The 22,266-nt window shown below is 40.7% G+C and overlaps 3 protein-coding genes and 1 long non-coding RNA gene across 5 annotated transcripts in view; 3 read left to right on the top strand and 1 right to left on the bottom strand.

Annotated features, from left to right (window-relative positions):
- The window catches only part of obscnb (obscurin, cytoskeletal calmodulin and titin-interacting RhoGEF b), a 58,870-nt gene extending 48,068 nt beyond the window's left edge, over positions 1–10,802 (top strand). The window contains exons 64-79 of the mRNA XM_086042493.1: positions 1,068–1,207; positions 1,283–1,483; positions 1,603–1,679; positions 1,760–1,930; positions 2,011–2,170; positions 3,256–3,372; positions 3,447–3,611; positions 3,753–3,911; positions 3,989–4,166; positions 4,653–4,766; positions 4,985–5,152; positions 5,225–5,327; positions 5,981–6,110; positions 6,225–6,315; positions 6,393–6,435; positions 7,043–10,802. Coding sequence (XP_085898619.1) covers positions 1,068–1,207; positions 1,283–1,483; positions 1,603–1,679; positions 1,760–1,930; positions 2,011–2,170; positions 3,256–3,372; positions 3,447–3,611; positions 3,753–3,911; positions 3,989–4,166; positions 4,653–4,766; positions 4,985–5,152; positions 5,225–5,327; positions 5,981–6,110; positions 6,225–6,315; positions 6,393–6,435; positions 7,043–8,126 — 3,101 coding nt within the window. The 3' untranslated portion in view covers positions 8,127–10,802. The remainder of the gene's footprint in view (positions 1–1,067; positions 1,208–1,282; positions 1,484–1,602; positions 1,680–1,759; positions 1,931–2,010; positions 2,171–3,255; positions 3,373–3,446; positions 3,612–3,752; positions 3,912–3,988; positions 4,167–4,652; positions 4,767–4,984; positions 5,153–5,224; positions 5,328–5,980; positions 6,111–6,224; positions 6,316–6,392; positions 6,436–7,042) is intronic.
- guk1a (guanylate kinase 1a) lies at positions 9,738–15,927 on the bottom strand. 2 transcript variants are annotated; one of them, XM_086042491.1, is made up of 7 exons: positions 15,740–15,927; positions 13,711–13,824; positions 12,562–12,603; positions 12,246–12,481; positions 11,286–11,370; positions 10,989–11,074; positions 9,738–10,263 (listed from the first exon to the last, which is right to left on the bottom strand). In XM_086042491.1, exons 1-7 carry the CDS (start codon positions 15,771–15,773, stop codon positions 10,225–10,227), a joined length of 636 nt encoding a protein of 211 aa, XP_085898617.1. In that variant the 5' UTR covers positions 15,774–15,927; the 3' UTR covers positions 9,738–10,224. The 2 variants fall into 2 exon arrangements, with proteins under 2 accessions (XP_085898617.1, XP_085898616.1); XM_086042490.1 differs by lacking the exon at positions 15,740–15,927 and adding an exon at positions 14,077–15,219.
- Positions 15,806–21,065, top strand: c10h1orf35 (chromosome 10 C1orf35 homolog). The gene is made up of 8 exons (XM_086042486.1): positions 15,806–16,431; positions 17,622–17,769; positions 17,874–17,919; positions 18,014–18,096; positions 18,394–18,466; positions 18,708–18,787; positions 19,355–19,474; positions 20,576–21,065. The coding sequence occupies exons 1-8, from the start codon at positions 16,335–16,337 to the stop codon at positions 20,829–20,831; spliced, it is 903 nt and encodes a 300-aa protein (XP_085898612.1). The 5' UTR covers positions 15,806–16,334; the 3' UTR covers positions 20,832–21,065.
- A 394-nt stretch (positions 21,066–21,459) lies between these two features.
- Positions 21,460–22,266, top strand: part of LOC147141101 (uncharacterized) — a 31,087-nt gene continuing 30,280 nt past the window's right edge. Inside the window, exons 1-2 of the long non-coding RNA XR_015088302.1 lie at positions 21,460–21,699; positions 21,791–21,861. This is a non-coding gene — a long non-coding RNA (uncharacterized LOC147141101). The remainder of the gene's footprint in view (positions 21,700–21,790; positions 21,862–22,266) is intronic.

The following is a 22,266-nucleotide window of genomic DNA, read 5'->3' as shown; positions in this document are numbered from 1 at the left end:
TACCTTATTACAACTTTTGAGTATCATCTTCACCCTTCGTTGTTCATTCATAACACTAGTAAACAGCAAATTTTAATTAAAATGGCTTTATGTGTCCCTAAACATATACCCGACACTGATTTAAAAACTGCCTTTAATTTTTTCTAGCACATCAGGTTTTGGAGATATTTTCATTTTTTGTTTTTATGTTTAACCTATAAACACTTGTGCATTACAGAATTTACCATGGATTGTAATTTATAGACGTTTAAAAAAATATATATATTCATTTGTTGCTGAACCTATTCCTTCATTCATAAATTATTATTATTATTATTAAAACCTGTTGTGCGGGAGATAAAAACAAGGGCCGATTCAGAAAAAATCAACTAGAAAAGTTTACTTGCCTCTCTGACTAAAAAATTGTTAAACTTGTTTGACCAATGTACAGTATTTAAATATGAAAATATTTCCCCCCAGAAATCATCACATTGTATATTTCCTTATATTAATGTATTTTTTATTTATTTTTTTAAATTTATTTATTCTATATTATTAGAACTGTTGATTATCATCCTTACTCTTGTTTGCTGAATGATTAGTAAAAATAGTAAGTAATAGGATTTTTTAAATCACCCTCATATTTATAAAGCTATGTAATGTATTTATAATATTGATTACATTTGATCAAATACTGTCAGCCTTTCAGTTTTAGTTAGTATTTATTTAGTTGTTTTTTTTTTTTGGAATATTTGTTTTCAGTTTTTTTGATGTATTAGCTGGGTGAAATCACATGGTTCTACTGCCTCAAATTGATTTGGTCTCCAAGTTTATTTGTATGGCCAAATATGGTTCCTTGCTCATTATAGGCCTTCAGCGATTGTAATTTACATCTGCATACATATATGTACATATTACAGTAGTCATTCACCTCTTCATATGTGTACATTCACAAGTAAATTAGCATGAAAAAATGCCAGCAGGGTCATTTAGTGCTTGACAGCTGAGCTGAACTATGCTACTAATACACTTTCACGAATAATCAACAACACAAGTGACTCCCCGTTCCTTCTCCCTTGCTGCCTAAGCCTCATTGCGCGTACCAGGCGCCGACAGTGACGACGAGACCAAGACCCCTTCGGCTTCTCCTCATCACGGTCGCTCCCGTCCTCCCTCCCTCGTGGCTGACTCCTCGTCTGAGTCCGACGAGGGGGACGCCAGGGGAGAGGTGAGCCACTGCCATATGAAACACACCTTAAATGTAATGAAAAGTGAAAAGCGATGGGGGACTGTGTGCACGCAGATGTTCGACATCTACGTGGCGACGGCCAACTACGACCCCATCGTGGCTAGCAAAGAATCCATCTCCCTGAAGGAGGGACAGTATGTGGAGGTGTTGGACTCGGCCCACCCGCTCAAATGGCTCGTCCGGACCAAACCCACCAAGACGACGCCGTCCCGCCAAGGCTGGGTGTCACCTGCCTACCTGGACAAAAAATTCAAAGTATGCCTGCGTAGCATGGCAGCGCTAAACTTTTCGGTTTACGTGTGCAAAGGGAAAGTCACAACACAATATCGAAAGGTTTAAGTTCTTACACTGATGATCAACGTCTATTCCTCCAGCTATCTGCTGATTCAGGCGACCTTCCTGAGACAAGCGTAGAGGAGGTGTCCGAAGGCGAATACAAGAAAAAGTTATTGTAAGTAAAACAACTCTAATAGTCATTACAAACACTGTCAGCCTCTCAAGCAGCATATCACCTCTGTTCTTCTTCTGTAGCCAGTTGATCCAGGACATAATTGGCGGCGAATCAGAGTTTGTCAAAGAGATTGACTTCTTCACGGGTCATCACCTGAGGCACGCCGACAATCCTGATGCGCCGAGTGACGTCAGCAGCCAGAGGGAGACCATCTTTAGGAACATCGACGACTTGAAGGACTTCCACGCCAAGTACGCTCACCGCCTCCCTATGACCTGCTCGCCTTTGTGCGTTGCTTCGTGGCACTGACCTCGGCGTATGTGTATTGCAGGGCGTTCCTGCCGAAACTAAGCGATTGTGAGACGGATGACGATGTAGCCATGTGCTTCCTGAAGAATAAGGAAGGCTTTGAGAAGTACCTCCAGTATCTTGTAGGCCAGTGCCAGGCTGAAAGTGCCATCAGTGACAAAACAGTGCATCGCTTCTTCAAGGTATCAATGCTCGTTTCACATTGTTATTTAACCCTCTTGTTATGATGCCGGTCAAATTCAATCATTTTTAAGTTTTATCCATTTTCCACCTCAGGTGAGCTGTAGCCAATCACAAGTGATGTTGGGTTAGTCAACAGTCAAAGGCAGTGCACAATGCGCATACAGACAAAGTATTCACATCCTCACCAACAACAGGACAATTTAGAGTCTTCAGGCAAGCTAACATTTGGGGAAGCTGCAATACCTGGTGAAAACCCAGGCAAGCAGGGGGAGAACATACAAACTTCACACAAGAAAGCTGGAGAACAGATTGGAACCTCGAATGTCAGAACTGTGAGGGAGACTAGTGCGCTACAATGCCCCATTTGTAAATTAAAGAAATCAAATTAAAAGTCAGTTGTTAAAAACACGTTTTCGTAATGAATCGTCTGCTTAGCTTAACAAATGTGAAGAACGCATGATTCAGTTTACATATTTGCAATGGGTCAATTTGAACCAGAACAGAAGCGGCATGGGATGGTAATTTTATCAACATCACTCCATTAAAAAATAAAATCAATGTCATGGAAAATGGCCAGTTAGTACGTCTGAGACACAGTTTTGAGATTTGGGGTTCAAATATTGACTCGGCCTTCCAGTATAGAGTTTGTATGTTGCCCCTTTTCTAAATGGATGTAATTTGGAATATTGTTTTGTTCTATTATGTGGATGACAAAACAAATGTATTTTTTTTATATTTAGGCCTTTCCAAATGCATACTATAAATCGTCCTGTTATTTTGCTGGTCAAATGGACCCATTTTAAAAGTTAAAGGGAGTGAAAATTGTTCATTTCACATATTTGCAAATTGCGTTAACATTGACATATGAACAACGTAAATTACAATTTGTTTTTATGGTTTCTGTCACTGTTTGAAATTGAAACATGCCCCAAGTTATGCTGCTCCTGAGTAACCAAAGTAACAGCGGAATACGAATTATTGCATTTTTCTTGTGTTTCCGGGTTAAACGGGTCAAACTGACCAAATTTAATAGGGGGTTGGCTCCTAATGTTGCTGGTTTTGTACACTTCCCATTGTGTTATAGGAATACACAGCGAAGGAGCAAGCCAGTTCTGACCCAGCTGACCCGCCTGTACGCAGCATCAACGCCTACCTGCTACAACCTTTGGATAGAATTCAGAAGTACAAGGTCTTCCTCAAGGTGACATCTAATAGTCATGTCTGTTTGAGATGCGGAATCTTCTTGGTTGTAACACACACTCTCAACGTCACCAGGAGCTCATTCGAAACAAGGCCCGAAATGGACAGAACTGCTGCCTGCTGGAAGAAGCGTACGCCATGGTGTCGGCGCTACCACAACGCTCGGAGAATACCCACCACGTCTCCATGATTGAGAACTATCCTGCCACCCTTGAAGCGTTAGGAGAGCCTCTAAGACAGGTGAGTGGATGAGTAACCAGTGATATGTTTGACTTCATTTCCTTTCAGTCATATATACTTGAAAATATTTTGGGGTTTTAGGCATACACCGTAATGCCCAACAAATGTGCTGTTCATGAATTCTCAAATTCTTGGTACTAGGGACCCTTCCAAGTTTGGGAGGGAGCTCCTGGAATAAGGACGTCCTCTCGAGGTCACCACCGCCACGTCTTCCTCTTTAAGAACTACTGCATCATCTGCAAATCCAAGAGAGACAGCAACACCGATACGCAAACATACGTCTTTAAGAACATGATGAAGGTAAAAATATCACCACCCATCGTGTAATCTGTCACGAGCTGCAGCAGACGGCATTTTTCCTTTCTACCCTCCTGCAGCTGAACAACATTGATGTGAACGAGACGGTGGAGGGTGATGACCGCGCTTTTGAGATCTGGCACGAACGCGAAGATTCGGTGAGAAAGTACACCTTGCAGGCCCGAACCGTGACCATCAAAAACTCGTGGCTGAGAGACTTCCGAGAACTTCAGCAGAGATACAGCATGGCTGCCTGGAGTGAGTAGACCCAAATATAGTCTTCATGTCATTGTCAAACTCTCACGACTTGGTTATTAGCTACACAGGTGCATTATCCGCTCAAGACAATTAATATACCACTCATTCAAACAGATGCTTCGAGGACAAAAACTGTAAATGTAATTATTATAGTTGTAATTATTAATGAGTTAACTGCTGAGCCTATCTGAACTCTGCTGTTAACCAAAACAGCAGCACCTGCTGAGATATATGTACAAAATATAAGGTGTGGAAAATAACACTCATCCAAAGCTTGGGGGTGGAGTTTATTAGTGTGTGTTGTGACAACTTGACTTGAAGTCCTGGAAAATAAGTGGAACCCTGATTAACATCCATCCATCCATTATCCAAACTGCGTATCCTCACAAGGGTCACGGGCGTGCTGGAGCCTATCACAGCTTCTAGCAATAAAGTCAATGTTCAAAAATATGTCCGGTTTAATGGTTTTTACTGCTCTTTTGGAAGGTCCTCCTGACTTTGTAGAAATACTGGCAAACTGCACAGCCGAGCTTGGGCAGACTGTTAAACTGGCGTGCAAGGCCACAGGAGTTCCCAAACCTGCCATAACCTGGTACAAGGGTAAGACATTCCGTCCTTATCCACAGTGTGACCTAAAGTAGCGAGCCGGCAAAGTAAGGCAACTGGAATATTCTTGTTTGTTGAAGACTTTTCATCTTTAATCCAAAAGGCTTCTTCAGTTCTAAATTTTAGGTGTGGCCATGATGTGGATGACTGAGAGTCTACACAGACTTCAATCGAGTGTTTCACCAATGCTTCTCCTGACATGTTGGTCATAGACGGACGCATAGTGGAGGCAGACCCTCATCACATCATTATCGAGGATCCAGACGGTTCCTGCACGCTCATACTGGATAACATGACGGCGGAGGATTCGGGCCAGTACATGTGCTTTGCCACGAGCTCGGCCGGAAATGCCAGCACGCTGGGCAAGATCACTGTACAGGGTGAGAAGCTCACACAGAGACTCACGCTGCTATTTTGGGCTTTTAACTATTGTCATTAATTTGTGTTTTCAGTGCCTCCACGGTTTGTGAACAAAATGAGGAATGCCATTTGTGTCACTGGTGAAGACGCTCAGTTCACTTGCGTCATCCAGAGCGCCCCCAGTCCTAAAATCAGGTACCAATGTTCAGAGGTTGTAAAACCACTCACACTCTGTACGTAAATATGAGTAAAACAAAAATGTGATGATAAAAGTAGAACTACAGGTTCAACTCCTGTATCTAAGTAGTGCAGAGTCTGAACTGTACTTACAAAAGTAAAAAGTATTTTTTGCCAATATATAAAATACCAATTTCGATAACTGGGCAAAATGAAAACATACTACACATGAAAATGTCCCTCTTATTAACTTACTACATGGAACAAATTACATCACATCACATTTTTTAAACCAAGCTAGTGTTGTTAGCTAGCTAGTGTTGAATGGAATTTTATGCTATTAAAACGTGTTCCCATAGCTTTGCTAACACTGTGAACAGCGTAACAAAAAAATTCAGAATTATTTTATGATTATAGCGATAATTGTTTTTTTTTCAGATTATGAAATTTCGAACACCAGAAACTATACAACTCATTCATCACAAATCAATTTCTTGTAGCCAGATACCTGCAAATGCTACAGATGCCCAGAAATCCTATTTAAGTACAGTAACAAAGTATTTGACTTTCTTACTCCCCACCCCTGACAAAGTTTGACCGCCAGTTTATACTATTTGTCTTAAATGTCTGCATGTTAATAACTTCTTGCAATGTGAATATGCGTGATCAAGATGGTTCAAGGACGGCCGACTGCTGAGCGACCAGGAAAAGTATCAGACCTACAGTGAGCTCCGCAGCGGAGTTTTGGTCTTGGTGATCAAAAACGCAACAGATCGAGACCTGGGACACTACGAGTGTGAGGTTGGTCCACATGAATGCATCCTTTGTGAAGCGCTCTCAATCCCTTTATTCGTGGCTACATGTCAATTAATGGCAATTAGTTGTCTCTGAATGAGAATTTCTCACCGTTGCCAGTTGTCCAACCGTCTGGGCAACGCCAGGTGTGCCGCTGACTTAGTTCCTCCATCTGCGGCTAGCACTGGTGAGCAAGCCATTGTTCTTGAAGGTAAGAACAGACGGCGTACTTAGCAATAGCTCACATTTTTTTCCATGTTTCATGCATTCACTTTGCCTCCTATCCAGTTACTGAACAGGAGACGAAAATACCAAAGAAAACCATCATCATGTAAGTGCCATTCATGCATGATGTACATTGTTTTGTTTTTTTTTGGCCTTGTCATGACCTTAATATTTACACATACGTGTGACAAAAGTGCATCTTGTCAAAACAATTTTTTACATAGGAAATAATGGAAACTGTGAATATCGTCGTTCAAGGGTCAAAACATTACCATCACAACACCTTTATTAAATTTACAGGTAGTTTTAAAAACACAAAAAGTTCATGAATCCATTGATGCTTACTGGGTTGCATGATGGCAGAAAATGTTTGCCACCTTGAGAGGTTCCACTGTGTGCTTGTCCTCATTTAGCTTGCTATGTGGACTTCATTTTGACTGCGATGCAAATCTGTGGTATGTAAAGCAGGAGTGCTAACAATTCTTCCACATGGCTGACGAAAGGATGCTCTGTTCTCACCGGGATGCAAATTTAACCACCACCTCAACAACTCATGACACTAAATAAATGATGCTTCTTTCGTGGCATCGTTTTGGAGAAGCATTAGTCACATTACGATTAATCCATCCCTCCCTTGTCTGTGTGAAAACTGCATGCGAACCAGTGCGGAGTCCTCTTGGATAATAATGCCCGCCGTGGTGGTTTATTAACAGCGAGGAGACGATCACCACAGTGGTGAAGAACCCGAGAATGAGGAGGCACAAGTCCCCTGGCGTGACCATCACTGGAGCCCACCGCTCAGAGGTGACCACCTCAGAGACATCCACCACCAGGACCAGGAGGATGGCCGCTCCCAGGAAAAGCGCAGTGCCAACCTTTTATGTCACGGAGACTGAGAGCGTGGAGGCTGCCAGTTCTGTTGTGGCGGAGAGCAAGCCCAATTGGGTTGAGGTGGAGGAGGTGATCGAGTACAAGGTCAATAAGTCTCCCAGGCTGTCCAGGAGGAGGGGTGTGTCGCCGGCCATCTCGGACCGCTCCACCACTCCTTCCAGACCCAAAAGATCACCGCTGGAAAACCCGAATGCAAACAATAACAACAATAATCTGGTGGAGCTGGGAGGCAGCGCCAGTGGGCAGACGCTCTCCTGGGAGGACGAAGAGGTTCCTTCTGGTTCGGGACATCCCCGTGAGCTCTCTGTTCTTACCACAGCTGGGGAGGCTCGTGAAGACCTGGAGGATCCGCAAATCGTCATCTTTGAACCAGATGATAATGATGATGATGATGAAGACCTTTGCGGAAAGCAGGAAGCAAAGACAGTAACACTTGGAGGTCGCGTTCTAGCGCTGGAAGACCTGGAGGATTACCTCCCAAAGAAAGGAGAATCTTACGGTTCGACCAGCTACACTCCTGCCGAGAAGCCCTGTGAGATCTCCGTGCTCCAGAGGGAGGTTGGCGGGTCCGCCGTGGGACAACCGGTGCTCCTCAACGTGGGACGGCCCGTCGCAGCTCCGAGGCAGAGGAGCGGATTTTTCTCTCGCTTCAGAGAGCATCTAGCAGGCAGTCTTTTCTCATCCAACGCGCCACAAGCAAGCAGGTCCCAGTCGGCAAAGCGCGTCCCCATTCAAGTGAGCCACGCCAAGCTGGAGGTGAAGCCTTCGTACTGCTCCGAGGTGCAGAGGGTGGAAGGAGGGCGGCGAAGCTTTAAAACCAAAATATCAACTCAGACGTCCGGCTATACATCCGCGGGAAACACGGTCACCCTTCAGATTAGCGATAAACAACACCAGAACCAGTAGTTTTGAATTCCGATCACCGCAGTCCTTAGTCTTAAACGACATCGGTTTGAGTCCTCTCATAACTTTCAGTATATTTTCAGCTTTTAACAAACCATTCCATATGACAAAAGATTTTTTCAAGTTGGACGGTATCACGTGTTCACGCGATCCTATTTGGGGCATCACCAGAATCAAAATGAGTGATCGTTGCCTTCGATTCACTAAAACCAACTGTGGACCAGAAACCTGTTTGTTTCTGTAATAAGACACTGGGGAAAAAAAAGATCATTAGACCCGAGTGGAATGATAATCAATTTAAAAATAGTCACTCCAAGGAACAGAGAGACACACAACCACTGATGTGTACATTCACATCACTGAGTGGGAAATGAACCCACGTTGCTTGCACGGAATTCAAAGCGAGTGAACAACTACACTGTCAACGAGGTTAAACAAAAATAATAACCTTTACACAGAAACACAAAATTGTAATTGATGGAAGCATTATACATTTAAATATATTTTGGTATAGATAGCATTGAATAAGGGGTATGAATTAGGTAATTTAATCAAGATGTATTGCTTTGTTGATTTACATAGGAAATACTTCCAACGGTTAATTTTAAAAGTTCAACAAGATAATTTTTTTTTTTTTTAGGTAGAGAGAGATGAATAGATATTGAATGTAATTCAGTCATTTGTCTGAGTAATTTATTGTTGCTACATTGATGGTGCCATGACTTGTCTCTGAGTCTGTTCATGCAGTGCAAAAGCGTGAGCTCACAGGGTCGATTGACTGCATGCTGCTTTTCCAGATCACTTGTGAGTATTTCAATTTAAAGGGATTAATGTCCTCCTTAATTAAGGATTCGGGTTTTGTGTATGTAGTTTAAGTTCGTAACACTCTCAAAGGATTGTAATTGCTTGTGCTTTAAATGTGTTGTTTTTGATTGGAAAAACATGTTTGCTTTCAAATGTGTTCAAATCTGAAAATTAAAAAAAACGTTCCCATGTTTGTAAAAGATATACAAATTGTTCCTGTTGTCATTTCACAGATAAGTTTAAACTGCTGATCGTCATCATAATTTGATTGATAGTCAAAACAGCAGCCTTTAACAAACCACTTAAGTAGTCTCTCAGATGAACTCAGGCGTGGAGTCTTGCCACGTTCGTCTCGCAGTGTGATCTTACATTTTGCGGGGACGCCGTCATCCATGACGAATAGTGTTCCAGTAAAAAGTACGAGCCCTGGAAATGGCTGTTTCAAACCAAAATGGCAGACTTCCTGTTCATTTTTAAACAACTTTTTTTCTATGTCCTGCTATGATAGACATGTCCACCCAAATTCGTGTTAATATGTGAAAATTAATTTAGAGGGCTATTTTTGAATTCTATTTTTTGGTAAAAAACTCAACAGTACACTACAGAAATGCGGGTTAAATACACTTAATTACCCAACTAACCCCCAGCCCACCCTAAAAAAAATTAAAAGACCTGACATGACACCATGCCATGTTTGTTAGACATATCTGGATAGCCCATGACATGGGACTTGATCCTAATACACAGCCTTGTTTTTTTATCAGTTAATTTAGCTCAAAGTAAAACATCATGAAATGGAATACATACCTGTATATGCTTTCAGTTTACTTGGACACTCTTTTAAATTCAATGAAATGGATGTGTTTGTTTACCACCATCATAAGATTTCACACTGATTAATCACAAAGCACAATAAAACAAGGACAAACAGCCAAGCTCAGTGAGCTTGACAGACCAGTTGGTCAACGTGTCGGAATGAGTTCAGTCACGTCTGGGGTGTAGAAAAACTGTTGCTCACTGCATACGGTAACAGTCGTCCAGCAAGCTAACAATATAACACAAAGCAAAGTTTCTAGAATACAAATGTAAATAATACAAAAAGGAAAGCTCTTACTGTCATAAAAAAAACATGTTTCACTTTAGTAATAATAGGCTATATCTAAACACACATGTAAATCTACATATTTGGACAAATATGCTCCGGGAGCTTTTCCAGACCACCTTTTTTGGATGGAATGTTGACAATGAGGTCTATGGTTTAGTAAGGAGTGACTGGTGTTATGTTATGCCCTGTCTCCTACGAAGCCATGTTGGTTTTCTTGACCATGTTGATTTCCTAAAGGAAGAAAAAAATATGATATTTACACAATAAGTCATTTCAATCGAGTTCAATATATTCTTGTCACTTGAAATCATTTACAATATTTACAATGATAAATGTAGCATAAAAGCTAAAATGAAACCCACACACGAGTTAAAGATTAATTAAATGTAGCATTCAAGGTTAAAGATTAATTAAATGTAGCATTCAAGATGAAGTATAAAACATAATTGCAGGTGTTAAAATGTAATTATGGCATACAAGAGACAATCAGGTTGTTAGCCTTTAAACCTACTATACAAAAATTAGCATTATAACTCGCTAGTGCTACCAGTCAAAATTGTGATTGTGAACTTGTTTGGTTTATACTATAAACACAAAGTTCAGCATAGAAGCATAAATATATTTTTTAATCATTTGTTTTAAGTATGCCACATTCCTCTTGCCATCTAATAACGTGATAATTCCATCATAATCTTAAATGCTAGCTCGCTAATCGATACATTTGAAAACGATGCCTTCTCAGTAACTATGAATGGAAGGTAAAGTAAGAATGAAGCACCTGAATAACCTGTTTGAACGTGATACTAATCACACTTTTAAGTATTTTTACACTTGCTTGACAGCGGAAGATTAAAGCGCTTTGTTCATGAGTTAGCTTGTGTGTTCATGACGTGACATGAAGAAACAGTGTTGAGTGGGACGCCATGACTGTCAACCAAAATCTAATTTAAGCTCACCTCAAGAAGAGCCTCTCTTAAGTGCCCATAAGCGTCTTCCAAGTTGTCATTGACAATGATGACGTCAAACATGTTGGGTTCTTTACCTGCACAGGAGTACAAATACAGTGCGCTCATATTATATTTGGGTTCTAGTTTTTATGATCTTTAGCAGGTACTCAAATACCAATAATGAGGACGAACTTGTGTTGTGTGTTTTTACCAATTTATGATCAAGTCAACAAAACAAAATAATGTTCGTTTATTTGTTCATGCGCCCCTCTTAAGCAGACAAACCAACCAAAAAAAAGAACTTACTTAACTCAATGTCCACCTTAGCGGCATGCAAGCGCCTCTGCAGGCTCTCTTCTGACTCTGTTTTTCTGGCTCTCAGACGCGCTTCCTGAAAGAATACAAAAGGCATGACAAGGACAGGTTTATTGTTAAATCGGATGTTCGATACAACTCCATTTCAGACTGATTCAAGTACAAGTATTCTCTCTTTGAGTACGCACTGATACCAAGTCCCGATACTTCTAGCACTTAATATTTAATTTAACCTAATAACAAAAAATTGTAACCAAATTCTGACGCAAATTATGATTTACCAGTGTGTCAAACTGCTACAGTAAAGTGCCAACTACTGCCGAGGAGGACTTACTCAATGTCAATTATGTTTTTGCCTTAAGTAATGGTGGCTGGTATCGACAGCATCCATGAGAACCCATACCTTAAAATAAGGCCGGTATCGGCCCGATACTTTGCCCATCTCTAATTAAGAGTATTTTTAATTTCTTAATTACTTTACTTATTTATTTAATTCATTCACTGCCAGACATTTTCAAACCCTTTTTTAGCCTAACATGTGAAAAGCAATTGACAAAAATATAAAGAATCCTGGGATTGAATGGCTGGACTGTGAAAAGACAAGTAAATTCGTCAATGGCAGTGAATGAGTTCAAAAGGAACAGTTCATATCAATTTGCATACAAATATGCAATATTGTAGCCAAAGGCTAGTTTCCATCTGTAACTCGACTGGTTTCCCTTTCAAGTTGTGTGGTAAAAGTTTTTAGGCTTCCTCCATTTGTTTTAGAATGGCATGACAGGCCAGATCAAATGCCCTCACGACCCGTATATGGCCCACACGCCGTAGGTTGACCACCGCTGCTCTGCTCTAAGGCGCAAACAGGGTTGGCCACAGTACACAAAATCGAGTTGCATGGCCGCAGCACTCAGTCGTAAAACGAGGACCACCTGCATATAAGCTTTTTCTCACCAGGACATCCAAAGATGGAGGCTGGATGGAGATGTATATGGGATTGAGGTCGGTCTTCTTGATATTCTTCACCCCTTGCATGTCGATGTCGAGTATGCAGATGAGGTTGCGAGCCTTGACGGCCTGCACGGCGGCTCTGCTCGTTCCGTACATGTTCCCGGAAAACTCGGCGCTCTCAATGAATTCGCCTCTATCGATGGCAGTCTGCATGGCGTCCCGTGTGACGTAATGGTAATCTGGAAGAGCGGACGGGGAGGTCACGTGACGATGCTGATAATGTCAAGTAAAAAAAAAGAGAGGAGAAAATCAGATGTACCTTTGCCATTCTCCTCTCCTGGTCGTGGGTTTCTTGTTGTATCTTGAGGGAAGAACCACAATTGTGTTAGGTTTACGGATCTGGACTGTCAATACACCTAGAAAATGAACACTTAAAAAAGGAGTCATTTTATATTTTATAGAAACATTTAATGGTAATAAGTAAATGTAGGTGCACTGTATTTACCCAAAATGAAATTGTACTCATAACGGAATTTATAGACGACCAAGACAGTGGGTGTGAGGCTCAGGGCAAATTTTCTAAACTAAGTCCACATGTCAAAGTAGACTATCTCCCTAATTCTGCTCACTATCATCACAGTAACAAAAGCCGCACTCTAAATTTATTTTAGTCGACAGGGCAAAGTGAGCTGTCTCTCATTTGTATGAGATGTGATTCCCCCTCAGAATAGGCTTACTTGCGGCTATTAAAAACAAAAGAAAAGCGGATGACAAATACGCTAGAAGGCCCAGATTTTTTTTCTTTGCCGAGCAGTTTTGCGAATCAATGACTTAATTTGAGGAGCAACTTTCTAATTTTGAGGAGCAATTTTATTGCAGGTTAAGACCAGGGACCTGAAGCAAGGGTTTTATTAAACGACCAAAAAAATGCAACAATATTACAGATGAGAATTGGTTTTCAAACAAACAATTTAACATTAGTGCTGATATTAGAAATGTTTTACACTACATTCATATACATTTCCGTTCATAGCCCACTCCCTGACGTACGCCTTAACGGAAGTTAATTCATTTCTGAGTTTCGGTTTTGTTTGGAGATTATGATTTTCTCTCCAGAGTCCAGACGCTTCTGAATTTGCCTTCTATTTTGCTATTCAAAGTTGGATGCCTTTCGCTTTAACTCAGTTCCAGCCAGACTTATGTGAAAAGTGGACTCAATCACCCAGGCACTTAATTCCGGTGTTGAATGGTTACATGTCAATCTTAGGTTAGCTCAACAATTAGCAACTTCCAAAAATGCTCATACTACATTTATCCACTTTCTAAAACACTTGTACTCATTAGGGCCTATCCCAGCTGACTTTGAGCGAGCTGCATTACTAAGGACTTGACAACTAACCTCACTTGAACTTCACTATGTTGTAAACTGATATCGTAAAGTAAAAGGAAATAAAAAAATAAAACTCACGTGAGACGCTGAAGCCAAAGACACCATTGTATTCTTTCATGAGCTTCTTGAGCAGAGTGCTTTTGCCCGCCCCGGATGGGCCGCTCAGCACCACGGGCCTGGGTCCAGCCATAGCTAAAAAAAGACAGGAGAGAGAGAAAGAGGGCTTGGCATACGGGTGACGCACTGGAATTTTAGCGACTGAGTCATGAGTTTGACTGAAAACCACAGTGCAGCTTTCCAGGCTAACTAACGAGACTTTTACAAGACATGCAATCAACGTGGTACCCTCGAGGAGGAATTACTCTAATTTAATTACAAAGGTGTTTTCTGCTCGGGGAAGCAGGAAAGGACACACCTGCGATATCCCAGTCACCACAACCTTACCTGAGCTACCTTGCAATGGGCTCCATTTACAGTCGGCCTGACTCATGAAAAAGCTTCTCTACCTCCCTGCCTTGCCTGAGTACTCACAGCTCCGGGCATGAAAAGAAGTCAAGTGAGCAGAGCCGGACAGACAGGGTAGGGCTATATTGACACACAAGCCATAGTAATGCACTCAGACAATAATTTGTAGGGAAAAAAATTGAACCAGAGCAATCAGAAAGTGTGAGTTACATTATCACAGAGGTTTAAAACCACCACATGCAATAAAAACGGATGCAGAATGCCCCGCTGGTCGCAGTATTTACATCAAATGTCAGATGGGGCTTCGATTAGTGCCAAGAGAGGGTTGTCCACATGATAGCTGACATGTAGAAAATTCCGAAAGGCACAGCAGTTCAGCCCCCAAAAAAAATTGCATTTAACAGCCTTCTCGTCTCCAAGTGATGCTGATGTAGCCTGGCTGTGTTTGCAGGTGCATATGACAAGAGTCCTTCTCCATTGTCTCTTCTCTTAAAGGGCCAGGGACTTCCATTTCTTCCTTCCCACATTGATGATGCTTGCATATATTTAGTCACAAACTTCATACAGCCAAAGAGGTTTTTAAATAAACCCACACACCATTGAGTTTTTTTTTTTTCTTGTCATCTGGAATTGACACAATGTGGGATTTTTGGGACCTCTACAGTAAATACCAGATTTAAGGACGGTCCTTTTTTCATTTTATTTCATTTTCATTTAGATAATTCATTTTACCTTAAATAAGTAAAGTGCATTGATCGGAAATACTGTATCCATACGAGCTTGGCATCAGCGCAATACACCAATTGTTGATGTAAAAACTAGTTTCTGCCCAAACAACACAATAAACCCATTTAAAAAAAAACACCTGCTGTTAATCTAAACATCAGCAAAAGCATAGAAAATAAAATATACATCACCATCAATAAAGTAAAATAATAGCAGATGGTGGCCTGCAGTGGGGTAATGCCTAGCATTATAGCATTGCCATCATTTTAAGAAGTTTTAAAGACTATTTAATCCTATACCACAATAAGTAAATGTGCATGACTTCGCCACAGCCTCTGACTGACCCACAGTCCAACACTTTGTGCAGCATGACAGGAAATCAGATATTTGACTTTATCAACTCCATCTGACTCTCATTGGAAGCAAATCATGTGAGACTCATTGAAATGGGTGGGCAGGAACAGTCAACTACTGTCTACTGTAAACGCATGCATACATGTTGCACTGTATACAGTACACGAAGAAAATTGTCCTGCCTTTCCAGCCATAAAAACATAATGTGTAAAAGCATTACAACCATGTTACAATGCATGTTTAGGCCTCACATATTGGTTACTAAGCATTTAAAGCTGTCACCCTGATCCAGTTCTTCCTCGATTGTAGTGACTAATTTCATACAGTTTCATAAGCAATGCCACGTTTAAAGTATCAGCTGACTGACAACTGGATTATACTTATCAAAAGAAGTAATAAACCGATGCAGAACATGTGACATCTTAATAACATATTACAAAGTGAAAAAAAAAACAAGCGCAGTCTGTACAGGCAAAAAAATATATTTTGGAATGCAGCATCCCGTTGCCTCACTGCTTATAACCGCAGAGACGGAACAAATAAACATCTTTGTTCTTCCTACCTGAATAAAGCCTGGCGAAAAATCTCATATACATTAGCGGTTACTTGGATGTCACCTTATGAGGACGTCCCCGAGGGTTTGTGCTCGTCCTCGGGCTCAGGCTGGGCTCCTTAGCTCGTAGAGACATTTTGCGTTGGCGTCGTACCGTTCACGTCATCACTACGCGACCAAGCGAGTAAACAAGCGGAGTGCGTGAGCGACGGGCTCGTTTATAGGCCACGAAAACAACAAAACACTGAAGATTTGTATCTTTTATTTATTTATTTTTTTTAATCAAAAAAGTCATAGGTGCTTAAACGTTTTAAATTAAGTACGACTTAAAGTCGTGCTATGTATTGAGAAATAAATATTGAGGATCGGGTGACGTCGGTTGTCGTTTCCATTCATATAACGTTATAATTTTTGGTTCGTTTACATAAATGTTCATAACATGTTTATATCTAAGTCGCACAGCAAACGCAGGGGAAGGATTTAGGGCAAGTCCCCGGATGTTACAACGACGGAGGCCGCTACCGTCACCCTGTGGCTAACGCTAACTAGCTACATTTAATAGACGCATTTGCTTTTCCTGAACAAAAAGAAAAAATATACGAAAATGTTCGGTTCTTCGAGGGCCGGAGGAGTTCGAGGAGGCCAGGACCAGTTCAACTGGGATGACGTCAAGGTGGACAAACACCGAGAGAATTATCTGGGTAAGTGTGCAAAGCAATGCTATTCAGAAGCGTGTTTTAGCTACTAAGCACAAGCAGCAAGACACGAGCTAATAAGTTAACGCGTGAATATGGCGTCCTGACGCGATGTGTTGCGTTTCCTTACCTTCCACTGCCGTATGCTTCATCACACAGCTTCTTGATTGATTGTTCCTTTTTTTATTTGTTTGTTTTTTGCAGCCCTCTGTAATGCTTAATTCCAGTTCAAGTCCAATTCATCGCCCACCCGAGTTGATCCACGTAGCCACTCCGCTATTTGAGCCCCCCTTCAACTAGGTCAACATGCGGGCTACGTGGGTGGAAGGCCACTGTTTGCGAAATAAAGCATTACACTTAAGTAATTTGAATTCAAGACTATATTTGGATTATGTCTTATGATTTAAGGCTATTTGGAAATTATCAAAAGTTGCTCAGTTGGCTAGAAGTGGTTTAGAGCTGTCACATTTTAAATCAAGCCATACTTTCAAAAAAATGCTTATTGTTGCTTATATGTTATTGATTTAAATGCGCGGACGTAATATGTATGTCCTTTCTCTCCATACTTAAGGTGTTATGTACATAGTGTTTCACAATCTTTATTGAGCCGAGGTTCCATTTTTGCGTTAGAAAAATCTCACGACATACAACCGAACAGTCACAGAAAATATGAATACTGAAATAATGATCGTATCCCTTTATTGACAAGTGTGAAATGTGGGTCTGATTAATACAACACAAAGCTGATATTCTTGCTGAAAGTCACGAATTATTCTTTTGTATGAATGGCAACAGGTGGATATACAGAGTTAGTGTACTTTCTCCCATCTGATGGAAGAGAATTGAATTGTTCTGCCCATCACTATGCATCGATGACATAGGTAGATGAAGAAAGATATATTTCATTGTGAAGAATAATTTTCAGACAAATTAGTGAAATTGCATAACTTGCCACAACACGTTGAGCTCTCATCTACCGGTAGTTGGGCATCACTGATCTACATACTGTATTAGATGTTGATGTAATTATGACTTAACAACTGGATTAGCGTAGGTTAGTGATGAACTACAGTGTTTTCCAGATTTAAACACAAATTTGGATTATGTTGCCACCAAAGGAATGGAACCAAGGCCCTCTGTATTTCCTATGGATAAAATAGTTTTCCACATTCTTGTGTTTTTGTTCTTTCTTGCAGGAAATTCTCTCATGGCTCCAGTGGGTCGATGGCAAAAAGGCAAAGATCTGACGTGGTACGCTAAAGACAAAACGGGCCGCGCCCGGACTAAAGAGGAGGAGCTTGCTGCTGTCAAGGCTGCAGAACACGACGCATTGATGGCTGCCTTGTAAGTGTGCCACCCAGAAAATTTGATCATAATTGATCAAATGATATATAGTAAATGCAGTGTCTCAAAATGTAATGTATTACTGATTGTCATTGTCAATGTAGAGGTCACAAGGTTATTAAGAGACAACCCACTGGACTGACAAAAGAGGTGCTGTATTCCACCTTGTTTTCTTTCACCCCAAATCTTTGTAGCCATTTTGAAGAAAGAAATTCATGAACCCATATGACTGACATTCCCACAGGACTTGGCAGATATTTGTAGAAGAGAAGATGATGATGGTGAAGAAAAGAATGTGGATCGGCTCTCGGGATTGGGAAGCTCCAGGTAATTTTTTTGTTTTGTTTTCTTAGTGTGAAAATATTTTAAAGGCTATTATGAAACTGTAATACAGTATTTTCAAAAATGCATATTAAACCACTACTTATTGAACAAGTTGCTCTGGTTTGCTTATCGTTTAGTGTTGCACTGAAAAAATACAACCCTCTAGCTATGTCCCAGCATCCCATTAACAATGTTCCTCTTGACATTCAGCCTTAACAAGCATCTTATCGCAGATGAGAGCTGTGTTCTTCTTCTCTCAAATCTGAGTACTGACAAGTGTGTTCATGTTTCTATTTGCAGTGCCGGTTCACGGAAAATGGTCCTCTCCCAAAAGGAAAAGGAGGCAGTTAAAATGGGCCTGCCCGTTTTTACAGTAAAGCCAAACACAAACACTGAGACTTATTTTTGATTTGTAGTGAAAAGCTCCAAAGCTGAACACAGTCTGGGAGGTTGACTTCTAAGTTTTTCTCATTTCAGAAAATTTTTGTGGTTAGCACTGAAACAAATCCCTGAGTAATTTGAGTACCGCCAAAAAAAAAAAAAAAAAGTTTTTATTATGTACGGCTTGATGGAGCATAAGAAAACTAACACATTTTACTTGATGTTGCTTTCAGCACCATAAGACTGCAAATCGTCCAGAAATGTCAACTGCAAAGTCATCAGAGAGTGTAGAAAAAGAAGAGGTAGAGCAACGGTGAGAAAGCGTTAGTAGTACTACACTAAATTAGCGACACCTGCATAATCTAACAAGATCAATGCAATACGAGCTGCATCAAAAACAGTTCTCTAAAAAACAATATTAACTTATTCACAGTGTTATCATTGTTGTTGTTTGCTGTTGTGTACTACACTGTAAACTGCAACCACAATAATAATGTGTGTGTTATCTTTGTAAAGGCAGACTTTTAATTCACTGCCAAAGACATGTATTTGTCGTTTCACAGTCCACTCATTCAATCTCAGGAATTTATTTATATATATATTTTTTTCAAGCATTTGGGTGAAAGAGGGTCTGAAAATGTCTGGCAGTGAATGAGTTAAATGCAGGCCTTCTATTGCAGTGGTCGCCAACCTTTTTTCTGCCACGGACCGGTTCATACAAATCTATCCCCTTCGCGGCCCGGTGGTTGGGGACCCCTTGTTCTATTAGATCTCATTTAATTGTACAAGTGTGCCAAATGTAGCATCCATCCGTTTTGCTGGAAACAAATACGTTTGGCAGACGCTTCACTGCTTTTGTTTTTCATTTTAATCTTTTTAGTCAGGAGAGTAAGAGGAAAAAGAAAGAAAAGAAGAGCAAAAAGGAGAAAAAGAAGAAGAAGAAAAAGAAGAAGCAGAGAAGTGACTCATCTTCCTCGGATTCAGATGACGACAGAAAGAGGTTGGTTTAACAGCGAGCACATTTTAGGACAGCTTACGTTGATTGCATGACTGATTATATAAAGCAAGTTCACGCCAAGCTAAGTTCAGATGCATTAGTGATGACTAGAAAAGCATCACTAGAGGGCGCTAAAACGTCACTCATTTCACCTCAAACCACTCAGTCAGTGCTTTTGTTTTTGTGTGGAATCTTGAGCCTGATGCACACCAATAAACCAGAGGCAATCAAAAAGGAAGAAAAATCCTTTTACTCAACTGCCTCGGGGCTAGACATTTTTGATGATGATTAAAATGCTAACATGGGGCCTTTTGTTCAAAAATATCAAAAATGAATGTATCCAGGTCTTAATGTATTTTTGAATCATTTTAAAGAAAAGTTAATCATCCTTGAAAATAACATACAGGGTCAATATACGATTTTACAATATTACGGAAAGGTTAGTTTAGTTCAAATTTAAAAAGTGGAACTCATTGTACAGAGTCATTAGATGGCAATTCATCCCTAATTTCTCTACTCATCTGAAAAATTAATTTGATGGTCACGGCTCAGCTTCAGAAAACAGGTCAGCCGTGATTGGTCGTTACCTGAGCCCTGAGCAGTTGTGATGTCATTTTCAGTCGGCAGAAGTGACAAAATGACCGCCCACTGAGATGGCTACAAAGGGGTGGATTAACTGTTATTCCACAAATGCAATATTTATCAGAGTGCCTTGTTCCAACTAATGGGCTTGCATAGAACATATTTAAAAAAAAAAAAATGTTTGGCTTGACTTCCACTCAAATACTTCACTCAGTTTAACTTTTTACATGTAACTACTAAAATAAATTAAGTCTTCCACTAATTCCTATTTATATTCATTCATTTTTATTTAAATTACTGACCTGCACCTGCATCTACATTGTTGAGATGGGGAAAAAAACACCACTATAGACTAAATTAGTATCACATTCGGATTACTTAACGGGGACGCGCATAACTCTGTGGAGGCGACTTGGACGCTTATCTCAGAAATGTCTGTCTCCACTGCAATGGTTAGTTTTCATGATTCAAGAGAAGGATGAGAAGCCGCAGTCTGATTATTTGCTGTCTATTGCACTTCAGGCCCCGAAAGGACCACCACCATCCTAATCCATCATGCCACAGTCAGAGTGGAGCCAGACCCCATGACAGCCATTCAAGGGGGGGACCAAAGGCACAGCAACCGCCCCCACGCCCTCATCATCGACAGCAGCGCCACGACACAGACTCCTCCGACGGGGGGTCCCCTGTCCCCCGTAACCCCGGGGGCCACAAGACGGCCCCTGGCGGTGCCGCACAAAGCCACAGGCGACGCCACGACACAGACTCGGACAGCTAATGTGCTTCTCCAACACCCAGCCCCACCCCGCCCCTCCCATTCGCTCACTCATAAAGACGCTCTTCAGAAGCTTGACCGCTCCTGAAGACCTCATTTACCTAATGGAGGCTTTGAGGGCCATTTTTGTTGATAGCCTTTTATTACCGCTTCTTTGTTGGTTTGGTTTTTTTTGTTTTGTTTTTTGTTTTAGTTTTTTTTACCCACAATCACAATGATTAAACCTTTAAAATACCATTCAGAATTGTCCTTTAGTTGTTTTTGGCATATTGCTAACTCCTAATTAAGTCTTACTACCAACTCAATAGCTCAAAGGCAACAATAGCCACAGAATAGGAAATGCATCTTACTGCATACATAAATCCATAAATTCAATTGATTTATTGTCAGTTACATTACATACAAAAAAAGTATTTTTTACAAGCAGGTAACCTTTATGCTAACAAAAGCAGTATAATGGCTGATGATGACTAATATAAAAATGACCAGAGAAGTTAAGCAATAGCCTCCATTATGTTACATGTCTTCAAAGGGTGACTCGTTTTACTTTCATTCTACAGTTGTTACGGTAATTTTTACTATCGCAACGCAAATGCTAACCTAAATAGCATTTAGCTGAAAGCGTAACGAGTCACTACCAATGACAAGCATGAAAATGACGAGAGAAGTCCGTCAACAATCTCCGTTATGTCAAGCCTCTACAAAAAAAAAAAGAGTAGTACTTTATTGTACGTTCAACATGTTTTCTACTGATTTTATGAAGCAAATTGCTAACCTAAATATACAAAAGAATAACGACTCGCATGAATACTACCCAGAGAAGCTGGCCAACAAGCTCCAATGTGTCAACTGTGTCAGGCGTTTTCTAAAGGTGAGTAGCTTGACTTTATTTGACTTTTATTTTACAATGGTTTAGGTGTGTTACCAAGCAGATGCTAACCTAAATATCCTGTACTTGAAAGTGTGACGGCTAGCATGAAAATGACCGGAGAAGCTTCCCAACAGTCGCCAGTGTTTCAGGCAGCTTCAAAGGGTGAGTAGTGATATCATACTTTTATTTTAGAGTGGGTGAGGTATGCTTGTCTTAATATTACCAAGCAGAAGCTAACCTAAATAGCATGCAGTTAACCAAGGAATGGAATAGAATCAATAACATTACCCTAACCCTAACCTAAATGGCATGAGTCGAGGAGCATGTTGTCTAAAATGAGCAGACTCTCCATTGTGTCACGTGTATTCACAGAATGAGTAGTTGTACTTTGTTTTTCTTGAATTATTCAGTGACTAAGAGATCCTTATATTAAAATAAGACTAGACCTATTTAATTCCATCAGAGTTCACACAACTGACTGGTGCTCTGCCATTGCAATAGCTGCTCCGATTAGAGCCTTGTGTTTGCATGTGGTCTGAACAAGGAGGGGATGCACCTGTGGGGGGC

This window comes from Filicampus tigris, chromosome 10 (assembly GCF_054856515.1).
Source record: "Filicampus tigris isolate MCC_2025a chromosome 10, RoL_Ftig_1.0, whole genome shotgun sequence".
NCBI lineage: Eukaryota > Metazoa > Chordata > Actinopteri > Syngnathiformes > Syngnathidae > Filicampus > Filicampus tigris.
Note: the sequence above shows the minus strand (reverse complement) of the source record. Positions and strands in the feature narration are given on the sequence as shown.

Excerpts from the sequence above, each read along its gene's own strand:
- guk1a (XM_086042490.1), bottom strand. The coding sequence starts at position 14,122 with ATGAGTCAGGCCGACTGTAAATGGAGCCCATTGCAAGGTAGCTCAG. Across the intron at positions 12,604-13,710 it reads CTTTGGCTTCAGCGTCTCAC|ATACAACAAGAAACCCACGA; the intron begins GTGAGTTTTATT and ends TCTTCCCTCAAG. Across the intron at positions 11,075-11,285 it reads TAAGGTGGACATTGAGTTAA|GTAAAGAACCCAACATGTTT; the intron begins GTAAGTTCTTTT and ends ACTCCTGTGCAG.
- c10h1orf35 (XM_086042486.1), top strand. The coding sequence starts at position 16,335 with ATGTTCGGTTCTTCGAGGGCCGGAGGAGTTCGAGGAGGCCAGGACCAG. Across the intron at positions 17,920-18,013 it reads CCACTGGACTGACAAAAGAG|GACTTGGCAGATATTTGTAG; the intron begins GTGCTGTATTCC and ends ACATTCCCACAG. Across the intron at positions 18,788-19,354 it reads AAAGAAGAGGTAGAGCAACG|TCAGGAGAGTAAGAGGAAAA; the intron begins GTGAGAAAGCGT and ends TAATCTTTTTAG.